General features: G+C 43.8%; 1 protein-coding gene across 3 annotated transcripts in view; it reads left to right on the top strand.

Moving 5' to 3' along the window:
- zdhhc5a (zinc finger DHHC-type palmitoyltransferase 5a) overlaps positions 1–8,320 on the top strand; it is a 37,104-nt gene extending 28,784 nt beyond the window's left edge. The window contains exons 11-13 of one of the 3 annotated variants that reach the window (XM_034231847.1): positions 3,066–4,126; positions 4,251–4,257; positions 7,171–7,284. In XM_034231847.1, coding sequence (XP_034087738.1) covers positions 3,066–4,126; positions 4,251–4,257; positions 7,171–7,176 — 1,074 coding nt within the window. In that variant the 3' untranslated portion in view covers positions 7,177–7,284. Of the gene's footprint in view, positions 1–3,065; positions 4,258–7,170 lie in introns of all 3 variants that reach the window. The other 2 variants (XR_004570590.1, XM_034231846.1) reach the window with 2 other exon arrangements.
- The last annotated feature ends 14,434 nt before the right edge of the window (positions 8,321–22,754 follow it).

The raw sequence follows: 22,754 nt of genomic DNA, 5'->3' as shown, positions 1-22,754 counted from the left end.
ATACAGTGCTGAAATTTGAATCCAGGAAACTAGAAAAAGGGAAGTCCCTGGTAAATGTTTCTATTTCATATTCATTTCTTCAACATGATACAGCTCTGAAAAAAATTAAGAGACCACTCCACACGTTTCTTAAATCTCAATCTCTACATGTATGGCAGCCATTCCATTCCAGTGTCTGTTGAATTCCAACACAGAGAAATGTTGTCAGTAGTTTATAGAATAAAAAATAAAAAAACATTAATTTGACTCAAACACATACCTATATAGTAAAACCAGAGAAACTGATAATGTTGCAGTGATCTCTTAATGTTTTCCAGAGCTGTAGTATCCAATCAGGAGTGTTGCCTGATGCACTGTAGATCTATGAATAGGTCTTGTGTTAATTGGAGCAGGATAGCTTATATTAGTAGTAAACATTGGTGGCAGTGCAATGATGTAGGGATACAATTTAGATTACTTCAGATGCTCTGAATGGGACATCATGTGACAGTTCACCACTGCCAGAAGTAGGGATAATAATCAGATTTCTATGATTCACATATTTGGTAAGGCAATGTATGAGTAATACAGTGAAGCTGACAGTCTCAATTTAAAAATCAGCTATCAGTATGTAACTAAAAGTATATCAGATGCACTAAGGTGTGTGTGTTTTCTGTTTGTTTTTTTCATTTGTCCCTGCCTTTCAATCTAATGCATCTCCATTTTTGTTTGTTTTTTGATTTCCTGTCGCTCATCTGGGTTTGGTTTCTCAGTGGCTTTCTGTCGATCAATATCAGTAAGTGGTTGTGCTGAAAGCAATTTTCCTCATATTTTCTTTGTTTCCTGCCCCTTTCTGTTTGCCTGGACATGGGTGAACTACTGTGTTAATACATCTAGAGACTGGATTCATCTCTCGGGGTAATGTATAGGGCTGAGGAATAGAGAGTCCTTTGTGTTTGAAACAAAGGACTGTATCCTAGACATGGTGCGGATGGTTCTATTCAGTATTTTTACCCATGTCCAGTTCATATCCTCCTACCTGTCAATCCTCAACTTTGTTTTGATTTTCCTTAATTTCTCCCGAATGAGAAGTCTCCTGTAGATTCACCAAGAGCTTGTCAAATAAGTAGTCAAACACAGTATCAAAAGCTTAAATGTAACTCTATTAGGCAAGTTCCCACAAGTGCCCTTCGTATTTAATTTGATGTTTCAGCTGGGTTCTTCTCATAAGGCGCATTCACACCGCAGTACTTTAACCACAAAGGTTCATGATAACTTAGTTCATGAGAACTAAAGAGTTCTCATGAACTAAGTACAGATCGGCTAATGCTAATAATGCTAATGCAAGGATAAGAAAATGGCGGCTTCACAAAACTTTTTGGGAGTTTTACGGGGCGTGGTTTGCATTCCGCCCAGCCAATCAGACATAGGAACCTTTTGGAAAAGGGGGTAAAAAGGTTCTGATGAACTAATTTGAGTTCCGGCTCTTTTTGGTGTGAACGCGACATTTCGGAACTATATCGGAACTAAAGTGGGAAAAGTACTGTGGTGCGCCTATACAAAGATAAGCCTACTGACGACTCAGAAAGAGGAATCATGTTCCCTCTTCTCCTTGGTTGCAGTTTGAGGTGTAAGCAGTAAAAGAAGCAACAAAATAAGTTGTTACTTTGAAGTGATAATGACAAAAGTTTATTTAAAAGGATATTATGACTTGTGTAATGAAACATTTGTGACCTCGATACACAACATGTATACATTATGCATACATACAACCATTTCTCATACTATATTTCCGTTTGTTTTTGTTGTGTTGCATTTTTTTATTTGACTTTTTACCCTCACAACACCACAGTACCAGAAACATTGGTACGAAATAAACATATTAAACTTGTGTTACAGTTAATGTGCTGTATCCAACTAAAGCTTTCCTCCTCAAGCTCAGCCTCTGTCTGCATACCATACAAAATGTGTTCATCAGTCTGAAATGTTACACATGTATGCAGTTGGTAAAAAGTAGAAGTACCCAAGTGAAGGAATACATTTTTACAAGTAAAAGTCCTGCATTCAAAATGTTACTCGAGTACAAAAGTATTAGCATCAAAATATACCAATGGGGAATTGAAGTGAAAACCACACCAAAGAGGCAAAGAGTGGGGGTGCAGCTCCATAGATCAAATGAGAAACAAACTCAGAATAAATGTCTCCAGACCAGGACCAGTGACCGGCGCTCGGCCTTATTGTAAGGTGTGCAGAGTCTTCCTCTGTCCACACCTCCTCCATCTCAGCACTGTGATCTTCTAAAGAGCTGACCTGAGTGGAGCTGTTGTGTCAGGAAGTGTACACTAGAGGGAGTGAGAGTGCAGTAGGAATCAAATCAACCTTTATTTATATAGCCCAATATCACAAACACTTTGTCTCAGAGGGCTTTACAGATTAACAAACATAAATGACAGTGCTAAAAGATCAAATGAATTTACAATAATATAATAAAAAGACAAGATAGCATGTCAAATACAAATACAATCTGATCAAATACAACAAAAATACATTAAAAACAAAAAGATAAAATGGATGACAAACATTGGGTACTCTTAAACCAGCTTTAACTTTATGCTTTTGAAGGTCTTCAGCACACTCTTAATATTTTGTACACGGTCTGCCTTCCCAATAAAAACGGTTGGTTCCAGAGAGAGGGAGCTTAGCTGAACGCTCTCATCTGGTTTTGTGGGACCTGCATTCTGGACGTAATGCCAGAGAGGGGCAATAGTGGATTCAAATATATTTTTGGTAGGATGGTGCCTGACCATTAAGCGCTTTGTAGGTAAGAAGTATTTTCAATTAGATTCTGTAATTTACTGGGAGCCAGGGTAGAGCTGCTAACATTGGAGTGATGTGGTCCTTTTTCCGTGTTTTGGTTAATAGACAGGCTGCAGCAAGTTGTACCAGGAAGTACCAGCAGGAAGTAGTTCAACTCCAGGTTGCTCCTTTGCTCAGCTGCTTGTTGTTTCTTTTCCATCTCCTCTTCCTCCTCCTCCTTTTCCTCCTCCTCTTCCTCCTCCTTCTTTTCCTCCTCCTCCCTCCTCCAGCTGAGTCGAGGAGAGAGTGTTGGCAGTGCAAAGGACTCCTCCACCTCCTCCCTCCTCCAGGCCAGCCAGCAGCCCGGTTTCCGTTCCCAGCCCAGCCTGGACCGCAGGGACGCTGTGGGGGGGGCGGGGGGTGGAGCTGGGGAGGAGAGGAGGGAGGGGAGAAGAGAGGTGGGGGGCATCCCTGGCTACACCCTCGGTGGACGTTCGTACCCCTCTTTCTCATCCAGCTCCAACCACACCTCGGCCGGCACCACCCACCTCTCCGAGGCAACCACCACCTCCACCAGCTTCAAGAGCTTAGCCAATCAGACGCCTCCGCCTCACCACCCGTCCCGCAACGGGAGCCTGTCGTATGACAGCTTGGTGGCAGATGGAGAGGACTTCGACAAAGGGGTGGTGGTGGCCCCTGAGGCTCCGTCTGGGAGACCCTTTACGCCGGCAGCAGGCGGCTACACCTCCCCCTTCCTGTCTCACCCGAGAGACGCTGAGATGCAGTCGCCCCACCACTACCACCGCTCCTCCCACCTCCACCACCACCAGCCCTTCCTCCATCGCTCCTCCTCCACCACATCCTCCTCCCCCCCACCTCCCCTAGACAGGGAGCGCCTGCTGGGGGATCCTCACCCCCCGCCAGCCAATCACACCTCTGCTCCGCCGTCCTCTGCCGCCCCGCCTCCCCCACACCATCGCCATCACCACGCCCACCACCACCATCACCACGCCCACCATCACCACCACTCCTCTTCCTCTTCATCCACCAGCCGCCCTCCCCGCTTTGCCGCCCCTTACGCGCCCCCCCACCACCATGCCTATCCCTACCGCACCCGATCCACCGACACCCCCCTGGGACCCTCCTCCACCTCCACTACCCACCCTCCCCGCTCGCCCCACCCCCCGCCCCTGGGCAAGTCTCTCTCCTACTCCAGCGCCGCCGCAGCAGAGATGCAGTACCGGCTCGTCCGTAAGGCCTCAGCGTCAGCCGGGGCCAACGCGGCGGGGGTGGGAGGAGGAGGGGGAGGAGCTGGGGGAGGAGGAGGAGGAGGAGTAATGCTGCTGCCAAAGTGAGTATGACCTTCGCCTTTTGTCGGGACCATTGGTTTGCACCTGCCCGCCTCAACAGCTGACTACCTGATTGACTGCTCTTCCTGCTTCTCCTCCTCCTCCTCCTCTTCCTCCTCCTGCCAGGTTTCCTGTGAGTTGTCTCTCTTTCCCTCTGCCTGTCTTCCATGTGTCTGAGCTTTCATGTGTGATGCTGCGTTATCATAGGAATCATCAGTGCATCATGTGTTCTGTTCGGTACTTTAATATCACGTTCTCACAAGTCACCCCCAGACACATTTTGCATGAAGACGCCTGGTCTGTCTGTCGCTGTATGTTCCTGTCTTCCCTGCTCGCTGTCTCCCCCCCCCCCATGCACAGGGTCATTTCATTGTGTCTCCACTGTGAATACTTGTTGAGTTTGAATGCTGCATGAATTCCACTTTTCAGATGATCTGTGTTGAATCAGTGAAATAAAAATATGGTTTTAACTTTTATACTGAGATACAAAAATGTTCCCCATCAAGCTTCCGCATCACACTTTTATTTACTTATTACATCTTTCTTAATGAAGGAATGCCCTGATCACATTCACAGCAGGAGGCTCCACTGTCTGACTGCTCAGAGTTCCGTGCTCCTCAGTGGTTATGGGGGGGGGGGGGGGGCTGTGCCCTGAAACAAAGACTGATAGTTTTACTTTGGGTGATATGATTATTAAACTATTATAGCATTCTATATGCATATCACACAACCTAACCCTGCTAATACTGCTCATAATCAGCTCTGTCAGTCCTTCAAAACATAAATATATACATATATATGCAGATATATATTCTACTTGAAGTATCAAAAGTACTCGTAGAATGACCATAGAAATACTCAAGTAGAACAAAGAAAAGATGTATAAAGTACAGTACTTGAGTAAATGATGACGGTGTTAGGGTCTCCTCAGGGTGCAGTGATGATGGTGTTAGGGTCTCCTCAGGGTGCAGTGTGATGGTTTTAGGGTCTCCTCGGGTGCAGTGATGATGGTGTTATAGGGTCTCCTCAGGGTGCAGTGTGATGGTGTTAGGGTCTCCTCAGGGTGCAGTGTGATGGTGTTAGGGTCTCCTCAGGGTGCAGTGATGATGGTGTTAGGGTCTCCTCAGGGTGCAGTGTGATGGTGTTAGGGTCTCCTCAGGGTGCAGTGTGATGATGGTGTTAGGGCAGTGGTTCTCAAAGTGGGGGGCGTGCCCCCCCTGGGGGGTGCAGAGGCATGCCAGGGGGGGGGCGCGAGAAACCAGGAGGAAAAATGGTTAAAAAAAAAAAAAAAAAAATCATAATAAAAAAAAAAAAAAAAAATCATAATTTAAAAAATGATTGATTCGAAAATAATATAATGCAGTACAGTACTATTACGTCTGGGTCTCTGTGTTTCATTAAAGCTCGACTGTGTGTGTGTGTGTGTGAAACGAGCCATTTTGTGTGCACGAGCGAGAGAGAGCGCACCGGTACTGGAGATCGTTGTTGTTAGCTTCTGGTGCTAGCGAGCTACGCTAACAGATATAAGGAGTTTTTTCAACAACAAAGTGGAGGAGAGTCCTCTCCTGTCAGACTGAGAGTCTCAGTGAGCTAAAGGACTCTCAGTGTTATCTCAGTGGGTCTCAAACGTTTTGGTCACCATTAATGTAAACAATTGTTTCCGAGGCACACGTTTATATGATCATTATAGTTATACAAAAATAAGAGAATAAATTAAAAACAGGTATGAAATACTATATGACAGTAAAAAAAGAATAAAGTTTAAAAGGGTGATTTGTAAAATATCTATAAAGAAAAAGTAAATCTGTTTACAGTTCTGTTTCATATGGGTGTTGAGAGAGGTATCCATAGAGCTCTTCATGTTGCTCTCAAAGTGCACCAGATTGATGCTTTCAACTTCAATATTTAAAAATAAATCTTCCCGGGGGAGCATGCCCCCGGACCCCCCTAGAGGAGGTAAGGACCCCCCTATGTGAGATCCACACACCACCTGTAAAAATAGCACTTTACCCCTGCTTACACCTATATGCCGTGAGCTGATTATCGAGCCTTCATTGTAACAGTCGCGGGTACACTGTGTATATGTGTGGGGATTGTTGCAGTAGAAAATTCCACTGTAGCGCCCGGTACATTAATGGGAAACCCTAAATGTTTGAGCACCCTCTATGAAACGTCAAGCTACCGCACGGCACCCGCAAAAGAAATCTCTGGCGCCGCCACTGAGCCTGACTATTTGTGTTGGGGGGGCCCGACTTTTTTTTTTCTCCAAAGGGGGGGCCTGACAGAAAAAGTTTGAGAACCACTGTGTTAGGGTCTCCTCAGGGTGCAGTAATAATGGTGTTAGGGTCTCCTCAGGGTGCAGTAATGATGGTGTTAGGGTCTCCTCAGGGTGCAGTGTGATGGTGTTAGGGTCTCCTCAGGGTGCAGTGTGATGATGGTGTTAGGGTCTCCTCAGGGTGCAGTAATAATGGTGTTAGGGTCTCCTCAGGGTGCAGTGTGATGGTGTTAGGGTCTCCTCAGGGTGCAGTAATGATGGTGTTAGGGTCTCCTCAGGGTGCAGTGTGATGGTGTTAGGGTCTCCTCAGGGTGCAGTGTGATGATGGTGTTAGGGTCTCCTCAGGGTGCAGTGATGATGGTGTTAGGGTCTCCTCAGGGTGCAGTGATGATGGTGTTAGGGTCTCCGCAGGGTGCAGTGTGATGGTGTTAGGGTCTCCTCAGGGTGCAGTGATGATGGTGTTAGGGTCTCCTCAGGGTGCAGTGATGATGGTGTTAGGGTCTCCTCAGGGTGCAGTGATGATGGTGTTAGGGTCTCCTCAGGGTGCAGTGTGATGATGGTGTTAGGGTCTCCTCAGGGTGCAGTGGGATGATGGTGTTAGGGTCTCCTCAGGGTGCAGTGATGATGGTGTTAGGGTCTCCTCAGGGTGCAGTGATGATGGTGTTAGGGTCTCCTCAGGGTGCAGCAGAGACTGTGTTCTCTGTGTGGGAGGACAGAGCTCTCTCTGGACTTCCTGCCCCTCACACTGTCTCTGTGTCCTTCCTCCTTCAGGGATGAGCTGATCCAGAGGAAGCCTCTGAGTCGGTCCAATGGCGGCCAGCCCTTCTCCTCCTGCTCCGCCCCTTCCTCTCCCTCTCACCCAATCAGCGTGTGTGCCCGACCCGGAGTGGCCTATCCCAGCTCGACCCTGACCCACAGTCCTGCTCACAAGCCTCAGGGGGGCGGGGTGAAGAAGGTGACGGGCGTCGGGGGCACCACCTACGAGATCTCTGTGTGAGCGGCCACCAGATCCCCCCTGGAAGAGCGAAGAGGAGGTTCTGCGGCCTCCTCCCCCTCTGAGGGAGAGAAACCGCTTTTGAGGGTCTGAGGAGGGACCAGATCTCACTGCTGGTTGGCTGTGGAGCTAGACTGGATCCACCGCACTTCCTGTGCAGGTCACGTGATGCTGGAGCACGCAAGAACCTTCTCAGTCTGCTCGCTGTGGTCAGGTGTTACATTATGCATTCCCACTGCCTGGGGGAGGGCTCAGACCCCCACCAACTGTAACATTACAGTCTGCTTGCCAGCACTGAATCCAGAAATGCTGAGTACCCCAAAGTTTTATGTTAGAAATGAAGTAGTGGCCCTCCAACTGCCGGATGGATAATATGTTGCACAATTAGCATAAATTGCGTTAATTGGCATTAATTAGCATTATTGCCTATGTGGACAATAGTTTAAAAAAGGCTTGGCCGATTTGGAGAATTTTAGAGTGGATTTGGGGGTTATTGAGGACGCTGAATCCGTTTCTGACATTCAGGATCAAAAATGGCAGTTTAACCAGAAAGTGACTATATTTGTACTCTGGGTGGGATGATTTTGACTACCATGAGAAGTGTTGCAGACAATTGGATATAGAGGGCACAAGTTGAAACTCTACCTATGACTTCTACTGTGGAGAATGATTGTTCCAATAAATAAGCAATGTTTCCAATGCAAATGATCCAGAGTCCACTAAAACTTAAAAATTGACCCAAATTTGTCAAAATCAGCCCACATAAGCCGCTTTCACACCAAATGCCCCGGCACTTAGTACCCCAGGGCACTAAGTACAGATCGCGTTCACACCGGAATAAGTTCCCTGAGGGAAGATTACGCAAATGAAGCCGCTGACCTCACTTCTTCTTCTTCTGCTTTGGGTTTACTGGCAGGCCGCAAACAACTTCACGGCGTATACTGCCGGCCGGAAGTCCCCGGAGTTGGGGACTGGCTTCAGTAGAAGCTGCTGGGACTCCCAGCAGCTTCTACTGAAGCCTTCCGAGTAAGTCGCCAGAACGCCGACACCTCCTCATCTCCATCGCTCCCATGTTTTATTTTGTGTTGCCATAAGTTAGTCTCTCTCCGTTGATGCGCGGGGCTAATGCTAATGCTAATAATGCTAATGCCAGCAAATACAATGGCGGCTTCAAAAAACTTTTCAGAGTTTTACGGGCCGTGGTTTGCAATTCGCCCAGCCAATAGCAATTGGTACTTTTTTGGTAACACCTCTCTAGCAGGCACTAAAATGGGGGTAAAAGTTCCCGGCACTAAGTACTCTTTTTGGTGTGAACGCGACATAAGGGGTACTAACGGAACTAAACGGGAAAAGTACAGGGAAAAGTACTCCGGTGTGAATGCGCCTATTGTAGTAGAAGTATGGCCAATGTGCTTTAAAATGTCAATTTGGATCCTGAAAATTTCAGAAATGGATTAAGCATCCTCCATAACCTGCAAAGCCACTCCAAAATCGGGCAAGCCATTTTTTAACTATTGTCCACATAAGCTATAATCAGGGCTGCACATAACTGGTGCGCAGGTGCGCATGCGCACCTCCGCCAACAAAAGAGCACCGTGTCATTTGAAAAAAGGCGCATTTGCGTACCAACATTGAGAGAGAGGGAGAGAGAGAAGAGAGAGAAGGGAAAAGAGAAAAAAGAGAAGAGAGAGAGAGAGAAATATATTTGCGAGTTGCATATGAACCTATGATATGAACTCAGGGCCGGCCCGTAGCACTGGCGTAATGGATGTTCGCCAAGGGCGCCAGATCTGTGGAGGCGCTGAGCTGGCAGCTCTGGGAGGGAAAAAAACATTTTTGACCATTGGGGCTCATCCTAATTTTCGGCCTTGATGTAACAATATTCACAATTAAGTAAATGTAACACCCTTTTCACCCCGGTTACACGTTTCATTTGCCCTGTACGATGGGCGCTGTAAGTGATGAAAATTGGGGATGTTGGCTTATCTGGCGCCCGCAGTTCACAGACAAAATGCGAGTGAGCGAGGGAGAGAGGCAGGGTGCACCGGTACCAGCGCTGTTGTTATTAGCATCTGGTGCTAGCTGCTCTAACGGATATAAGAAGAAGATGTTTCTACAATGATGTAGAGGGAGAGTCCTCTCCATTCAGACTGAGAGGCTGATACTACAGCTCAGTGAGGTAAAGGACTCTGAGTGTTTAGATAGTTAACTTTAGTCTAAGTTCAAACGGTTTGGTCACAATTTATGTAAACACATATTTCCAAGGCACTCCTTTATAATTATTGGGATAAACAGGTTTGAAATCATTCCAATGTATACTATAGGACAGTAAACCAACATATCCTTTAAAACTGGAGAGATACAAACAAATGCATAAATAAATAAATGTTAAGGTAAGATATGAATGAACAACATAAATAAAATAAGTTACATTAATTTGTTATTGGCTATGGTAGGTTATTGGTTATGTTCACATACTTATTTGATTACATCCACTTGTCTAAGATGATCACAACAGAGACTTTCGACCCAAAACCAGCTGTTGACTTGTGGATGCAAGCAGCTAATCACAGACTCAACCAGAGAGAAAGAAGTAGGCCTACATCATCAGCTACCATGTCTGACAGAGAGGAAGACAGTGAGGAGAACAGTCAGGAGGGTAGTGATGACAGCTTGTAGGATTACTGGTTGTGCTAATGTTGTCTTGTGTTCACCTCTGCATGTGTGTTCTGTGTTCACCTCTGTGTGTTCTGTGTTCACCTCTGCATGTGTGTTCTGTGTTCACCTCTGTGTGTTCTGTGTGCACCTCTGCATGTGTGTTCAGTGCCGTGTGTCTGGCAAATAAAGTCAAGACCCCCTCAAAAGTTACGGTTTATTTCATTTTAAGGATGAGCACCAAGCAACATCTCCAGGTGCTCCTTTGAGAACCAGGGCAAAAAAGTTATGTACACCCCTGGCTATAATGCTACATTTCTAACACAAAACGTTGGGGTACTCAACATTTCCGGGTTCACAACAGGACTCTATGAGCTGACACCCAGACTGTTACCCAACAGCACTTTTACGCTGAAGCTGCATTGGGTCACATTGGTGTTATTTTCCATAATTTCCACACTCAGTTTTTGAACATCATTGAACACGATGATGATGATGATGATGATGATGATGATGATGATGATGATGATGATGATGATGATGATGGTGATGATGCAGCACAGTGTGTGGAACCTGATTGAACTCAAAGTGCAGAGCTTCTCACAGTGGAGCTGTTCAGTGTAAACTAAATGTGATGTGTACTTTGAATAAGCCTCCAGCAGACGGAGTGATCTGATTGGACCTTGAGCAAAGGTGTTTTCGTGATGTGTGATGATCTGCGGCCACAGCCTGCAGTCAGTAACGTGGTGTTGTATTATGGGCTGGAAGGAACAGCACATGAACCTCTCCATTGATGTCGTGAATGGACTCGCCTTTAGATAGAGCCATGAAAACTGTGACTGATACAAAAACAAATGGCTAATTCCCCGTCTGTTGATTTGCTCATAGATGTGAATATGATTCCATGTTTGTACAGGGTGATGTGATTTTAAATGTGGATTTCTCTTTTTAAGTGGTGTTCATAGCAGACCGCAGCATGCACTACTATTATACTGGCCACTGAGTGTGGTCTGTGAACAACCGGGAGACAAAGTGAACAAGGAAGTCATGCTTCGGCCCAACACACACAACTCATTCCTTGAGCAACTGCCTTGAAAATTAAAGTGTTTTTTATGTCACCTATTTAATTTGAAATGGTTTTATATGAATTGATATAGAAATATATAGCTGTTGATAAATGAAGAGTTTTAATATTGACTTAAAAGAATGGTTGAGTTTTAGAATCCTGATAAAAAAGAAAGTGAGTAAATACCTCTCAGACCAGATGCCTTATTTCTAGCATGTTCAGTAGTTATCTATACGAAGTTTACTCTGTTCTACCAGAGAGAAATATGGCTTCTCCTTGAAGAAAGAAAGAAAGAAAGAAATGAAGCCAGTGGCCCCAACACTAACTATTCAAAAAGGAAACAACATCAGCGGAATTCACGTTGGGTGTGGCTTGGGAAATGCTTTTATGATGAAGTTAAAAGATAAGGGAGACTCCTGGGGCCTCATTTATAAAGGGATATACGCAGTGCTTGAATTGGAATGAAAAAGGTGCCAGTACTCTAAAATCAGCAACTTTTTCAAGTCAATTTTATATATACAGCCCACAAACAAGAATTTCGCTACTATAATGCTGGTGGGTTTGTCTCTTTACTACTGTATATTTTAGAAAGGTTCACTGTACTTAACATTTTTTATGATAGGCAGCGGATATGGCTAAAGCTCAGTAAGGTCAATATTAACTGAAAATATAGCAATCAAAGTCTAGATCTTCTGCTGAAGACACATGAAGCAGAGACCTTTCAGGTGAGAGCCCCTCTGGTGGTGTTCAACATTAATGACAAGGAAACAAAGCTCTGGTCAGAAGCATTTTTTATAAAAAGCTTTAACAAAATTAAGTATTTCTGTACATTTTGAATGCAATCTAACTTTCCAACTCCATCCATCCATCCATCCATCCATCTTCTCCCGCTTATCCGTGGTCGGGTCGCGGGGGTAGCAGTTCCAGCAGAGAGCCCCAAACTTTCTTTTCCCTGGCGACATCAACCAGCTCTGACTGGGGGATCCCAAGGCGCTCCCAGGCCAGCGAAGAGATATAATCCCTCCACCTGGTCCTAGGTCTACCCCTTGGTCTCTTCCCAGCTGGACGTGCCTGGAACACCTCCCTAGGGAGGCGCCCAGGTGGCATCCTAACTAGGTGCCCGAACCACCTCAACTGGCTCCTTTCGACGCGAAGGAGGAGCGGCTCAACTCCGAGTCCCTCCCTGATGACCGAACTTCTCACCTTATCCCTAAGGGAGACACCAGCCACCCTGCGGAGAAAACCCATCTCGGCCGCTTGTATCCGCGATCTCGTTCTTTCGGTCATGACCCATCCTTCATGACCATAGGTGAGGGTAGGAACGAAAATGGCCCGGAAGACCGAGAGCTTTGCCTTCTGGCTCAGCTCCCTTTTCGTCACAACGGTGCGGTAAAGCGACTGCAGTACCGCTCCCGCTGCTCCGATTCTCCGGCCCATCTCACGCTCCATTGTTCCCTCACTCGAGAACAAGACCCCGAGATACTTGAACTCCTTCACTTGGGGTAAGGACTCATTCCCTACCTGGAGTGGACAGTCCATCGGTTTCCTGCTGAGAACCATGGCCTCAGATTTGGAGGTGCTGATCCTCATCCCAGCCGCTTCACACTCGGTTGCGAACCGATCCAGTGAGTGCTGAAGGTCGCAGACCGATGAAGCCATTAGAACCACATCATCTGCAAAAAGCAGTGGTGCAATCCTTCTCTTTCCAACTCAGAAAACGAAAAACGAAAAAGTGCCAAAAGTCTTCTCACATGGCTGAGCTGCTTTGCAATATACTTCACCACTGAAGAATACAAATATGTATAAAGTAAACTATGATGCAATCTAACTTTCCAACTCAGAAAAATTATAAAGAGCATGAACAAAGAACATGTAAAAACAAATGCAAAATTTGCACAATCTAAAATGAGAAACTGTAACTGCAAGTAACAAAGTCTGAGCCATGGTAAAGAGTTACATTGAACACCAAGCTGATCAGATAACTCCCTGGTTGGTCTGAAGTCCTTCTATCTCCAGGATCTGTACAAATCGGCACATTATGCCAAAAGTCTTCTCACTGGGTGAGCTGCTTTGCAATATACTTCACATTGTTAGAAAAGGCTCCAGAAGGCCTTGGGGACATCAGTATCAGGGGCTGGAGCTGGACAGGCTCTTTCATCAGCACTTCTCCTTCCCTTTGCCAGCCAGGACCTCACATACTGTTCCGGATTGAACTGTCCTAGTGATGGTCCATTACATTTAATGAAAACCAGGCTGGACAGTCGGCTGACAGAGAGAGCATTCCTTTTTGCAGTAAGGATATCGTTCATGCAGCTGAATGCCCGCTCACACTCACTAGTGGAGACAGCGATGGTTCGGACTGCTTTCAGTAGAGGCTCCATGGCAGCAGGTGTACGGGATGCCCTGGTTTCCTTGTATTCGCGAAAGCCCTGAACAGTCTCTCTTCTGTCCACATTCAGCACTTCGCACAAACGTAGCACCTCCACGTCCACATACTGTACGTCTAACTCCTCTTCAGGCCAACTTCCAGGATGGATAACTTTCATGTCCTGGATTAGCTGATTGTCCCGGGCCTCCCGGCCATGTAATGGGATTTCTCTTGTGCTGACATGAGAGGAGGTTGTGGAAGTCATTCTGTGTCTCAGATTCTCTACCATACTGCGGAAAAACTGACCTGCATGAATCTGTACAAGCCTGCCATTCTCACGCAGGGCAACACCCTTGAAGGACTTCTCAGCTAGAGCTGTATGAACTGTAGTCATGTGTGGGCCAGGCATGGTGACCATGGATTCAAAAACTCGTATTTCTCGAGTTAAGAGCCTATCTGCTGTAGGCAGTGTCATCTCTCTTTTTTGGAGTTGCCGAGAGAGGTCGCTGAGCTCTGTGAGCGCATCGTACATCAGTCCCAGATTGCTGACAAACGTTGCAGATGTGAGCACATCATCCAGGCCCTTGTACTTTGCTCTGTCTCTGGAATCCCTGCTCGTGTCGTTTGCAGCATTTGTGAAGTGATCATGAAGCACTCGGTAGTTTTCCCAGACTGCTCTGACGCTCCTTTCACTTGAAGCCACCCAGCAGATGGACAAAACACGCCCTATCACCAGGAGACGCTGTCCGACTGCTTGCGCACACTGCGCTAACTGCCTCTGATTTTTGGGGGAGGCATGGAACAAGGAATAGAGTTTGTCAAAAAAGATCTGGAAATTATTGAGCCCTGAGACCTCCTTGACCACATCCCCAACTGCCAGCTCTAGACGATGATTGGAGCAGTGCCACACAAACAGGCTTGGGAATTTACTACACAACTGGGTAGCAACGCCTGTTCTCTTCCCTAGCATGACTGAAGCCCCATCACATGCAAAAGAAACGAAACACTGACCTAAAAAGTCCTCGTTAAAATCTCTTCCAAGACACTCCATTAACGCCTTTGTGATGTCATCAGCCGTTGTTCCATCCAACTCGATCAGCTCCCAAAAAAAACGTTTCGGGCTCAGCATCAGCTAATGCTGAGCACACAACAAGCACCGTTTTACCACTAATAGTGGTAGATTCATCGACCAAAACACAGAGTTTTCTTTGGTTTTCTGTAATGTCTTTTGCCATTTTTTTCTTCAGCTCATGAGCTATGTGGTCGATGATTTCGCCACAGGTTTTATTGGAGTGCAAAACCCTGCCCACGTTCAGCCCATTCAGTTTCTGTACATTCAAATCAATTGGCATGTCTGTGAATGGCCGGCTATGTTTGCCAATTTTATATGCCGTTCGAAAAACTCTGATAGTGGTGTCTAATTCAGATTTATGCATAGACTGCACTTGATGTTGAATAGTTTCACGTGAAGCAGATGTAAGGATGTCAGCAGCTTTTACATGGGCTTGTGATTCTTTATGTTCTTTGATTTTTTTCTCAGGCTAGCTTGTTGTTTGCCCTTGTCAACACCGAAATGAGACACTGCACACTCACCCCATTCAGTTGACAGTTTCCGTCCTTGTCCAGTGTGTATTCCCAACGATTTGACATCTCTGCATATCCGACATCCTAGCTTCTTATCTTTAAGAAGGAGCCATGCATTGGTCTTGCAAAAATATTGCACCTGGTCCGTTGTCCAGCAGTCAGGTGCATCGCTTTGCCCGGTGTTGGTGGTGGCAGTTGCGCCAGCAGCAGCTAACGTTAGAGGCTCTGGAGGAGGCGGCGGAGCTAGTGCTAATGCTAATGCACTAGAACTTGGAGCAGGAGGATCAACCAAAGAAAGCTCCCCATCAGACACAATTTCCAACACAGGCACAGCATTCTCTGTATTTGAAGTTTCTTCCGGCGACAACCGCTGTCTTTTTGCACTTTTATTAATCCACGCTAACATTTTAGAAATGCTAATTTGTGACGTGACTTGCTTTCCTTCTCTCGGGGGCGTGCCTGCTCTGTTCTATCACTCTACATAGCCACCCACTGGGTGGGAGTTGCACTGCATAAACACAACACACGTGCATCTAGGTATGTAAATTGTAAAGCATTAAAACATGGTTTTACTAACAGTTTTCAGTATGTTGTTACTTCGGCATTATTATTATTATTATTTTCAAACGTGTATTACTATTAAATCACGGTCAAATAGGTTAATTTTGACATAGTCGTTTCCACCACAGTATTTACATGGAGAAGATAAGCCCCGCCCCCTCTCCAGCACCTTCTGTTTGAATGACAGGAGTAAACAGCTGACAGCCGCTGTGAAACTCCAGCGGTTAGAGCGATGAGAATGTCCGTTCGGCACCTCATGACGCATCTACTGAGTACCGGGCGGCTGTATATATATATATGGATGTATAATAAGAACGGCGGGAGAGTGTTGAGTTTTGGCACGGTGCATGAGTACCGGAGTACCGCCAGCATGCCGGTACTGAGCAAGAAGTGCCGGTACTCCATGGGTCAGAACCAGAAGTGCCGGTACTGCGTACCGGTGAGTACCGGCCCAATTCCAGCACTGGATATACGCTCAAAAGATGGCGTACGCCAGTTTCTACGCAATGTTTGCGATTTATAAAATACTAACTTGACGGGAAAACATGGGGTCCTCCACGCAAACTCTAACCCATGCGTACGCACTAAGCACAAACACGGGAGAGACGAGAAACTGCGACACCGTTGGCAGAAGGAAGAATGGAGAAAAATATGTGGAAATAATACCATAAATAAAATGTTACCTCTCATTTATCATATATGAAGAATTCATTTTCACACATTGATTAAAGCCAATCTTAAAATGATTTAACAAACGCCTGTTTGAGACTCCTCAGTGCACACAAAAACATAACTTGGAGAAATAAATAAATACGGATATGTTATTTAAAACCACCTCGAATATGTTGTGTTAATGTTATGAAATGTTTTCTCATAGATGATGCGGTAAGCAGGAGGACAGAATTACTTTAAACTGATGCCGTTTTGCATTTCTATAGGTTGTAGATACGAGCATGGTTTTATATACTATCACGTTTAATCGTGTTTTATGCCGTTTGCCAATACTTGATAAGTCGCTCGTAAAACACAGGAGGTATGGAAAATAAGAACACCATATGTGGTAAATTGTACAGCTAATATAACACAACACATTAGTTGTATTTCCTTTAACTGGTGGATATAGGGTTGCTGTGGGGGGGTTGAGACGCACAGGCTGCAGTGGAGAGGCTGCGCACAGCCGATCGACAGCTGGAACACAAACCACCAAATACAAAAACATAATTCAGATCCAGTCGTCATGACTCCACTCCGGAGGGATTCCCCGATCATTTCTTACAGTCTCTCATCAAGGGGGGTCTCCAGTCCCCGGTACAAACACACTGCCTGAGGAAGGTTATGTGTATTCTTTTTGTCATGAACCTTTTTCGGACCACTTATTTATTTATTTTGGTGACGATCCGACCTCCATGCTGCTACTCTGGTTCAAACTGCATCCACCAAACAATATGATTTATCTCGACCTCCCCAAAATAACCCAAATCTGACACGATGTGAGATGTCTTTTTTAGCTGTTCTGTCGTCATTTCCTGCGATCTTCTTCATGCAGTCAGTCAGAATGAATGAATGAATGGGCGTTTCTTTGACTATTTATAGGCAAATATGGGCGTTACGTGAAGCCCGCAAAAGCTGCACCGCATTTCGAGTCGATTGTGATTTATAAAGGGAAACCGGCGTAGGAAGTGCTGTACGCACTTTCCTCGCCGGTACGCAATGTTTGGTGAATCGGAAAATGTCGGAACATTTCTGTACCTATTTTTTGGATTTCTACTACGTAAGCAACCTTCCCACGTGAATCCTACGCACGGCGTTATAAATGAGGCCCCTGGTGTTTACCCTTCAAGCTTCGCGTCGGGATCTTCGGGGCAGTTGAATGTTATGCACCCTCTATTAAAAAAAGAAAATATACCAACAACAAATTGTGTCAGGTGCGCGTGACCTGCTCCGCTGCGCGTGCATAATTTCCAAAGTGCTTCCACAGCAGTGACACACATCTGTGGATAATCATTTATACGAAAATGGTTAAAGCAACCATCACTAAACGCCAGCAACACTGCATCTACATCACGTTACCCTCCGTTGTGTACACTAGCTTACTCCCGCCTGACTCGCCGCCCTCGCCCCCGGAGCAGCAGTCTTCGTCGCCCGAAACTACGGCGCCCCTCTGCGGCGCGCAGGTGCCAGGATACCACGGCAAAACAGAGCCTGCCCAGGTATATCTAAACCAAGTCCCCGCCTGTACAGTGGGGTTAGGCGGTCATTTTGCAGCTCGTGGTATACAAATAGCAACCTGATCTCACCAGAATGCGTGACTCCACCACGACTCCTTAACACCGCATTGCGTGGTAGAGTCACGCATTCTGCTACATTTACGTGTCGGCACCACGCAAAAAACCCCAATGTAAAGTGAATGAGGCTCTTTTGTCGTGGTGCACACACGCATTTCTACAACGTCCCGCAGTGAGCTTTTATTCTATAAAACGTTTTTAAAATCTACTATATAGCTTGTAGTAACTCACGGGAGACTTCTTTTATTTTATTTGTATTCATAATAATTTTAATTTTTCGTCAGAATGTAAAAATGATATTAGTTACGAATTGTTGTTTTCAAAAAACAGTGTGTGTAATACAACTGTGATTTTTATTAAATTAGTTAGTTTTTAAGGAAGGCCAGAGCTTCAGCTGTGTCAAATAGATTGTTCCGTTTAGTTAACGTTATTTAAAAGATAATGATCATGTCCCCTTTATTGTATTACGAGCGTCCATTCCCATTGGATAACGGAGAATTTTACACCCGGAAGTAAGTATTCTCCTTACTGTCGATTGATTTTACAGTGATATCTGAACTACTCATCAACTGAAAAACACCAAATTATCCTTGTTAATTACACAACATTGATTGGTTTAAAATGTGTACAATGCTTTTGTATTTTTCCCCTTCGATTCGGAGAAACGAATATTTTTTCGGAGTTTTTGGATGGCAGAAGACACTACACTACCCAGAATCCTCAGCTATCTTTTGAGACTACACCATGTGCTTAGCTTGACAAACCCCGTGATCAGTCCTCAAGCTCTGTGATTGGATGTTGGAGTGGCAGTGCGCGAATTTTACACGGAGCGTCAAAAAGCACCTTGAAATGGAATGAAACCCATCGACGGCACACTATTCAAAACAGGAATCGAACGTGTCCTATCCCCCCCCCCACCCCCTCTTAGGTCGCAGGCTCCTCCAATAGTGCAACACAATAAAACAGATACACAGAAGAAATAGTGCAATAAGAGTCTATATACAAGTTATTGGAATCTTTTTGATTCCAATCACTTGTTAGTTATTATTAGTTAAAGTTATTTAACCAGATAGAAGCATTGAGATACAATCTCATTTTCAATGCTGACCTGGCCAAGAAGGCAGCAACATTACACATAACACATAACACACACATATAAAAGAGAACATAACTAAGAAAACAAAAGACAAAAAAGCAGTCACTACATTGTGAATATGATATATTAGATAAATAATTTCTATGTAGCAGCCAGATGAATGTTATGGATGTTGTTTCAAATATCAGGTGTTTAATAGTCTTATGGCCTGTGGGATGAAGCTGTCCCTGAGTCTGGTGGTTTTAGTCCGGATGCTGCGGTACCGCCTGCCAGACGGCAGCAGACAGAACAGTTTGTGGCTGGGGTGATGGGGGTCTTTTATAATCCTGAGGGCTTTCTTTAAGGTTAACGTGGTGTTTTTACTGCACTACATTTATTTTAGTTACTTTACAGATTTGGATTAATGATGTGAAATATAAACAACCCTTAAATCAGACTTTAGTTACACCTGAGTAAAATTCAGTGAAGGTGATTGTCAAGTGCCAACAATCAGGAGAGATATTTGATAGTTGGTGCTTGAGAAGACTAAATATTTATCTGCAGATCCGTATAAAGCATATTCATTACTCGTTATTCTCTAATCGTTAATTAAAGACTGTATATAATTGATATTTTGCACATCCCTTTCAAGATTTCAAGATTTTCAAAGGTTTATTGACATATCACAACTACGGTGTAGTTATGCAATGAATGCAAAACTTGGGTCACAGCAGGTTCCTCAACAGTGCATTACAAGACATCTATCAATATGTGTGTACCTCCATAAACTGTCATATTCTGCACATGTATTATTCTATCTACATACATCTTATAAGAGTATAATAAATATGTATAATATCAGTTAAAATAAATGCTTCAACATAGTTAACATTGCAGGAAAGTTGATTGTCAAGTTCCAAAACAAACCATGCAATATATTAGACGTTAAGTACTTTGTCAGGCTTAATATGTATCTGTAGATAGATACCCCCAAAGCTTTTTTCTTATTTAAAAGAAGACCTTAGCCTAAAGTATTCTTTAATGTTTAAATAAAGCCTTATTAGTTTGTCTGTTTTGCACATCCTCCTATCAGGCACTAAACTATTTTATTGTAGATATCACTTACAGTATCTTCTTGATATGTTCTATTCTATATTTATATCATTGACCTTCTACTTTGCCACTATTTTGTATATACTCTTAATATTTAAATGTTTTCATCAAATATAACACATTCAAAAGTGCTTTACAAAAATGAAAGACATTAAGAAAAAGGCATTTTAAACAGTCATTAAAAAGCAACATAATCTACCTGCATTGCAATTACTCCAAACGTGTAATAACGTGCTTTAACCAGTAGGTGGTTTGGGTTAAAAAGCTGTCAAGTTTACAGTGTTAACAAAATAAAATATACTGCTGTTTCTGGTTTAGTTTACGACGGATATATTTTGTTCCATTGTTTTTATATTTGTAACACAAAAGCGATGGAAAAACCCCACAGCAACACAGAAAATATGGTCTTAACATGACCCAGCGGTCTAGTAGTTAATACAAAACAATAATATCAAAACAGATTATTACTACTAACTTTATTGTGAAATTAAAACAGAACCGTAAAAGAATAGTTTCCGGTCTATTCTGATGCCCGATCTCTGTAGATACATAAAGAACTACGATAGATGTGTAATATTTAATGCAGCCAAACCATTTATTACAATGCATTCATGTGATGACTTTCAAAGAGTAAAGCAAGCACTGCTGAATAAAGTATGATTTTATCTTTTACGAAACGTGTTTTTTCATATGGAATGCAGTTGGAGGTCAACCAATCACAGAGCTTGAGGACTGATCACGGGGTTTGTCAAGCTAAGCACATGGTGTAGTCCCAAACGATAGCTGAGGATTCTGGGTAGTGTAGTGTCTTCTGCCATCCAAAAACTCCGATCGAAGGGCAAAAATACAAAAGCATTGTGCACAATTTAAACCAATCAATGTTGTGTAATTAACAAGGATAATCTGGTGTTTTTGAGTTGATGAGTAGTTCAGATATCACTGTAAAATCAATCGACAGTAAGGAGAATACTTACTTCCGGGTGTAACATTCTCCGTTATCCAATGGGAATGGACGCTCGTAATACAATAAAGGGGACATGATCATTATCTTTTAAATAACGTTAACTAAACGGAACAATCTATTTGACACAGCTGAAGCTCTGGCCTTCCTTAAAAACTAACTAATTTAATAAAAATCACAGTTGTATTACACACAATGCACTGTTTTTTGAGAACAAAAATTCGTAACTAATGTAATTTTTACATTCTGACGAAAAATAAAAATTATTATGAATACAAATAAAATAAAAAAAGCCTCCCGTGACTTACTACAAGCTATATAGTAGATTTTAAAAACGTTTTATAGAATAAAAGCTCACTGCGGGACGTTGTAGAAATGCGTGTGTGCACCACGACAAAGGAGCCTCATTCACTTTACATTGGGGTTTTTTGCGTGGTGCCGACACGTAAATGGAGCAGAATGCGTGACTCCACCACGCAATGCGGTGTTAAGGAGTCGTGGTGGAGTCACGCATTCTGGTGAGATCAGGTTGACAAATAGACAATGGCTAAGAATATTCATGTGAAAATAGTGCCATATTCTGCCATGCCTGTAGAAATGTTGGGTCAAACATAATGCATACAATAACACAGATGCCTTCACCACGAATGGCTACAAAAAGATCTCATATCCCAAGCTTATCAACAAGCTAATGTTGCAGCTGAAATCATCTCCAGGTCACAAAGTCAACCTCACATGATGATGTGATACCAGCAGTTTTCCAGCACAGTAAATATTCTCTTCCCAGAGTATATGATGGGACCAAAGTGATGTTTAGTACATGGTTTTAATAATACTTTTGCTTTTTCAATGTTTGCCATTCAAACCATGAGCTGATTCAAATCATATTTGCCTTGATTTACAATATGTCTCATTTCTTTTATCAGTACAGTTTTGAAGCTTTTGTGCTTTTCTTTGCCACAGTCCACTTTGGACGATATGAAATATTTCAGGATTGCACTTTTAACTCACTTGAAATGTTCTCACTTGCTTGGTTTCAAAACATAACAAAGGGCCATAATCTGTTCATTGGGGACCATCAATGCTATTTTTCATTGCTGTTGCCGGCCACTATTGCTCATGTAAACCTACTACTGCTGCGCCCCCTGTAACCTCAGAGGCACCCTGAGTCATTTTGTTCTGGAGCCGGGCCTGTACCCGGCCATATACTAAACACACTATAGAGCCCATTCCGTGTCCTGTTAATTGTTTACTTCCTGTCTGCCTTCTTCTGGTGATCTATCTGACGTCCAGCGCTCCGTCTTTTAACCACTTTCCCTTCTCTTTCTGGATCCTCCTTAGCAACCTTCATTATAGTCCTTGACAGTGGTCCTGTACTGCTGTATTAACAACGTGTCACATGTTAAGAATTTACAATCAGAATTGAGTATTCAACTAAGCCGTGTAATAAAAGTTGTTAGTAGCCTTAAGGGCCTACACAGTTGTTATGCTATACCACATTGCCCTTCACTGGATGTATAATGAGCTGCACTAAACTACATTTAGCATTTAAAACCCTAGCCATTCTTTTGAGGGTTATTTTGGTGAAAGTAACTCAAAAGTACTAAAAAAGTAGTGTAACTCATTACATTTCAGAGACAGTAATATTGTAATGTAACTTATTACTTTCAAAAAGACAGTAATAAGTAATATG

The sequence above is a fragment of the Gymnodraco acuticeps genome, unplaced genomic scaffold, assembly GCF_902827175.1.
Source record: "Gymnodraco acuticeps unplaced genomic scaffold, fGymAcu1.1, whole genome shotgun sequence".
In the NCBI taxonomy this organism is placed as follows: Eukaryota; Metazoa; Chordata; class Actinopteri; order Perciformes; family Bathydraconidae; genus Gymnodraco; species Gymnodraco acuticeps.
The sequence above is the reverse complement of the archived record's forward strand: the minus strand, read 5'-3'. Positions and strand labels throughout refer to the sequence as shown.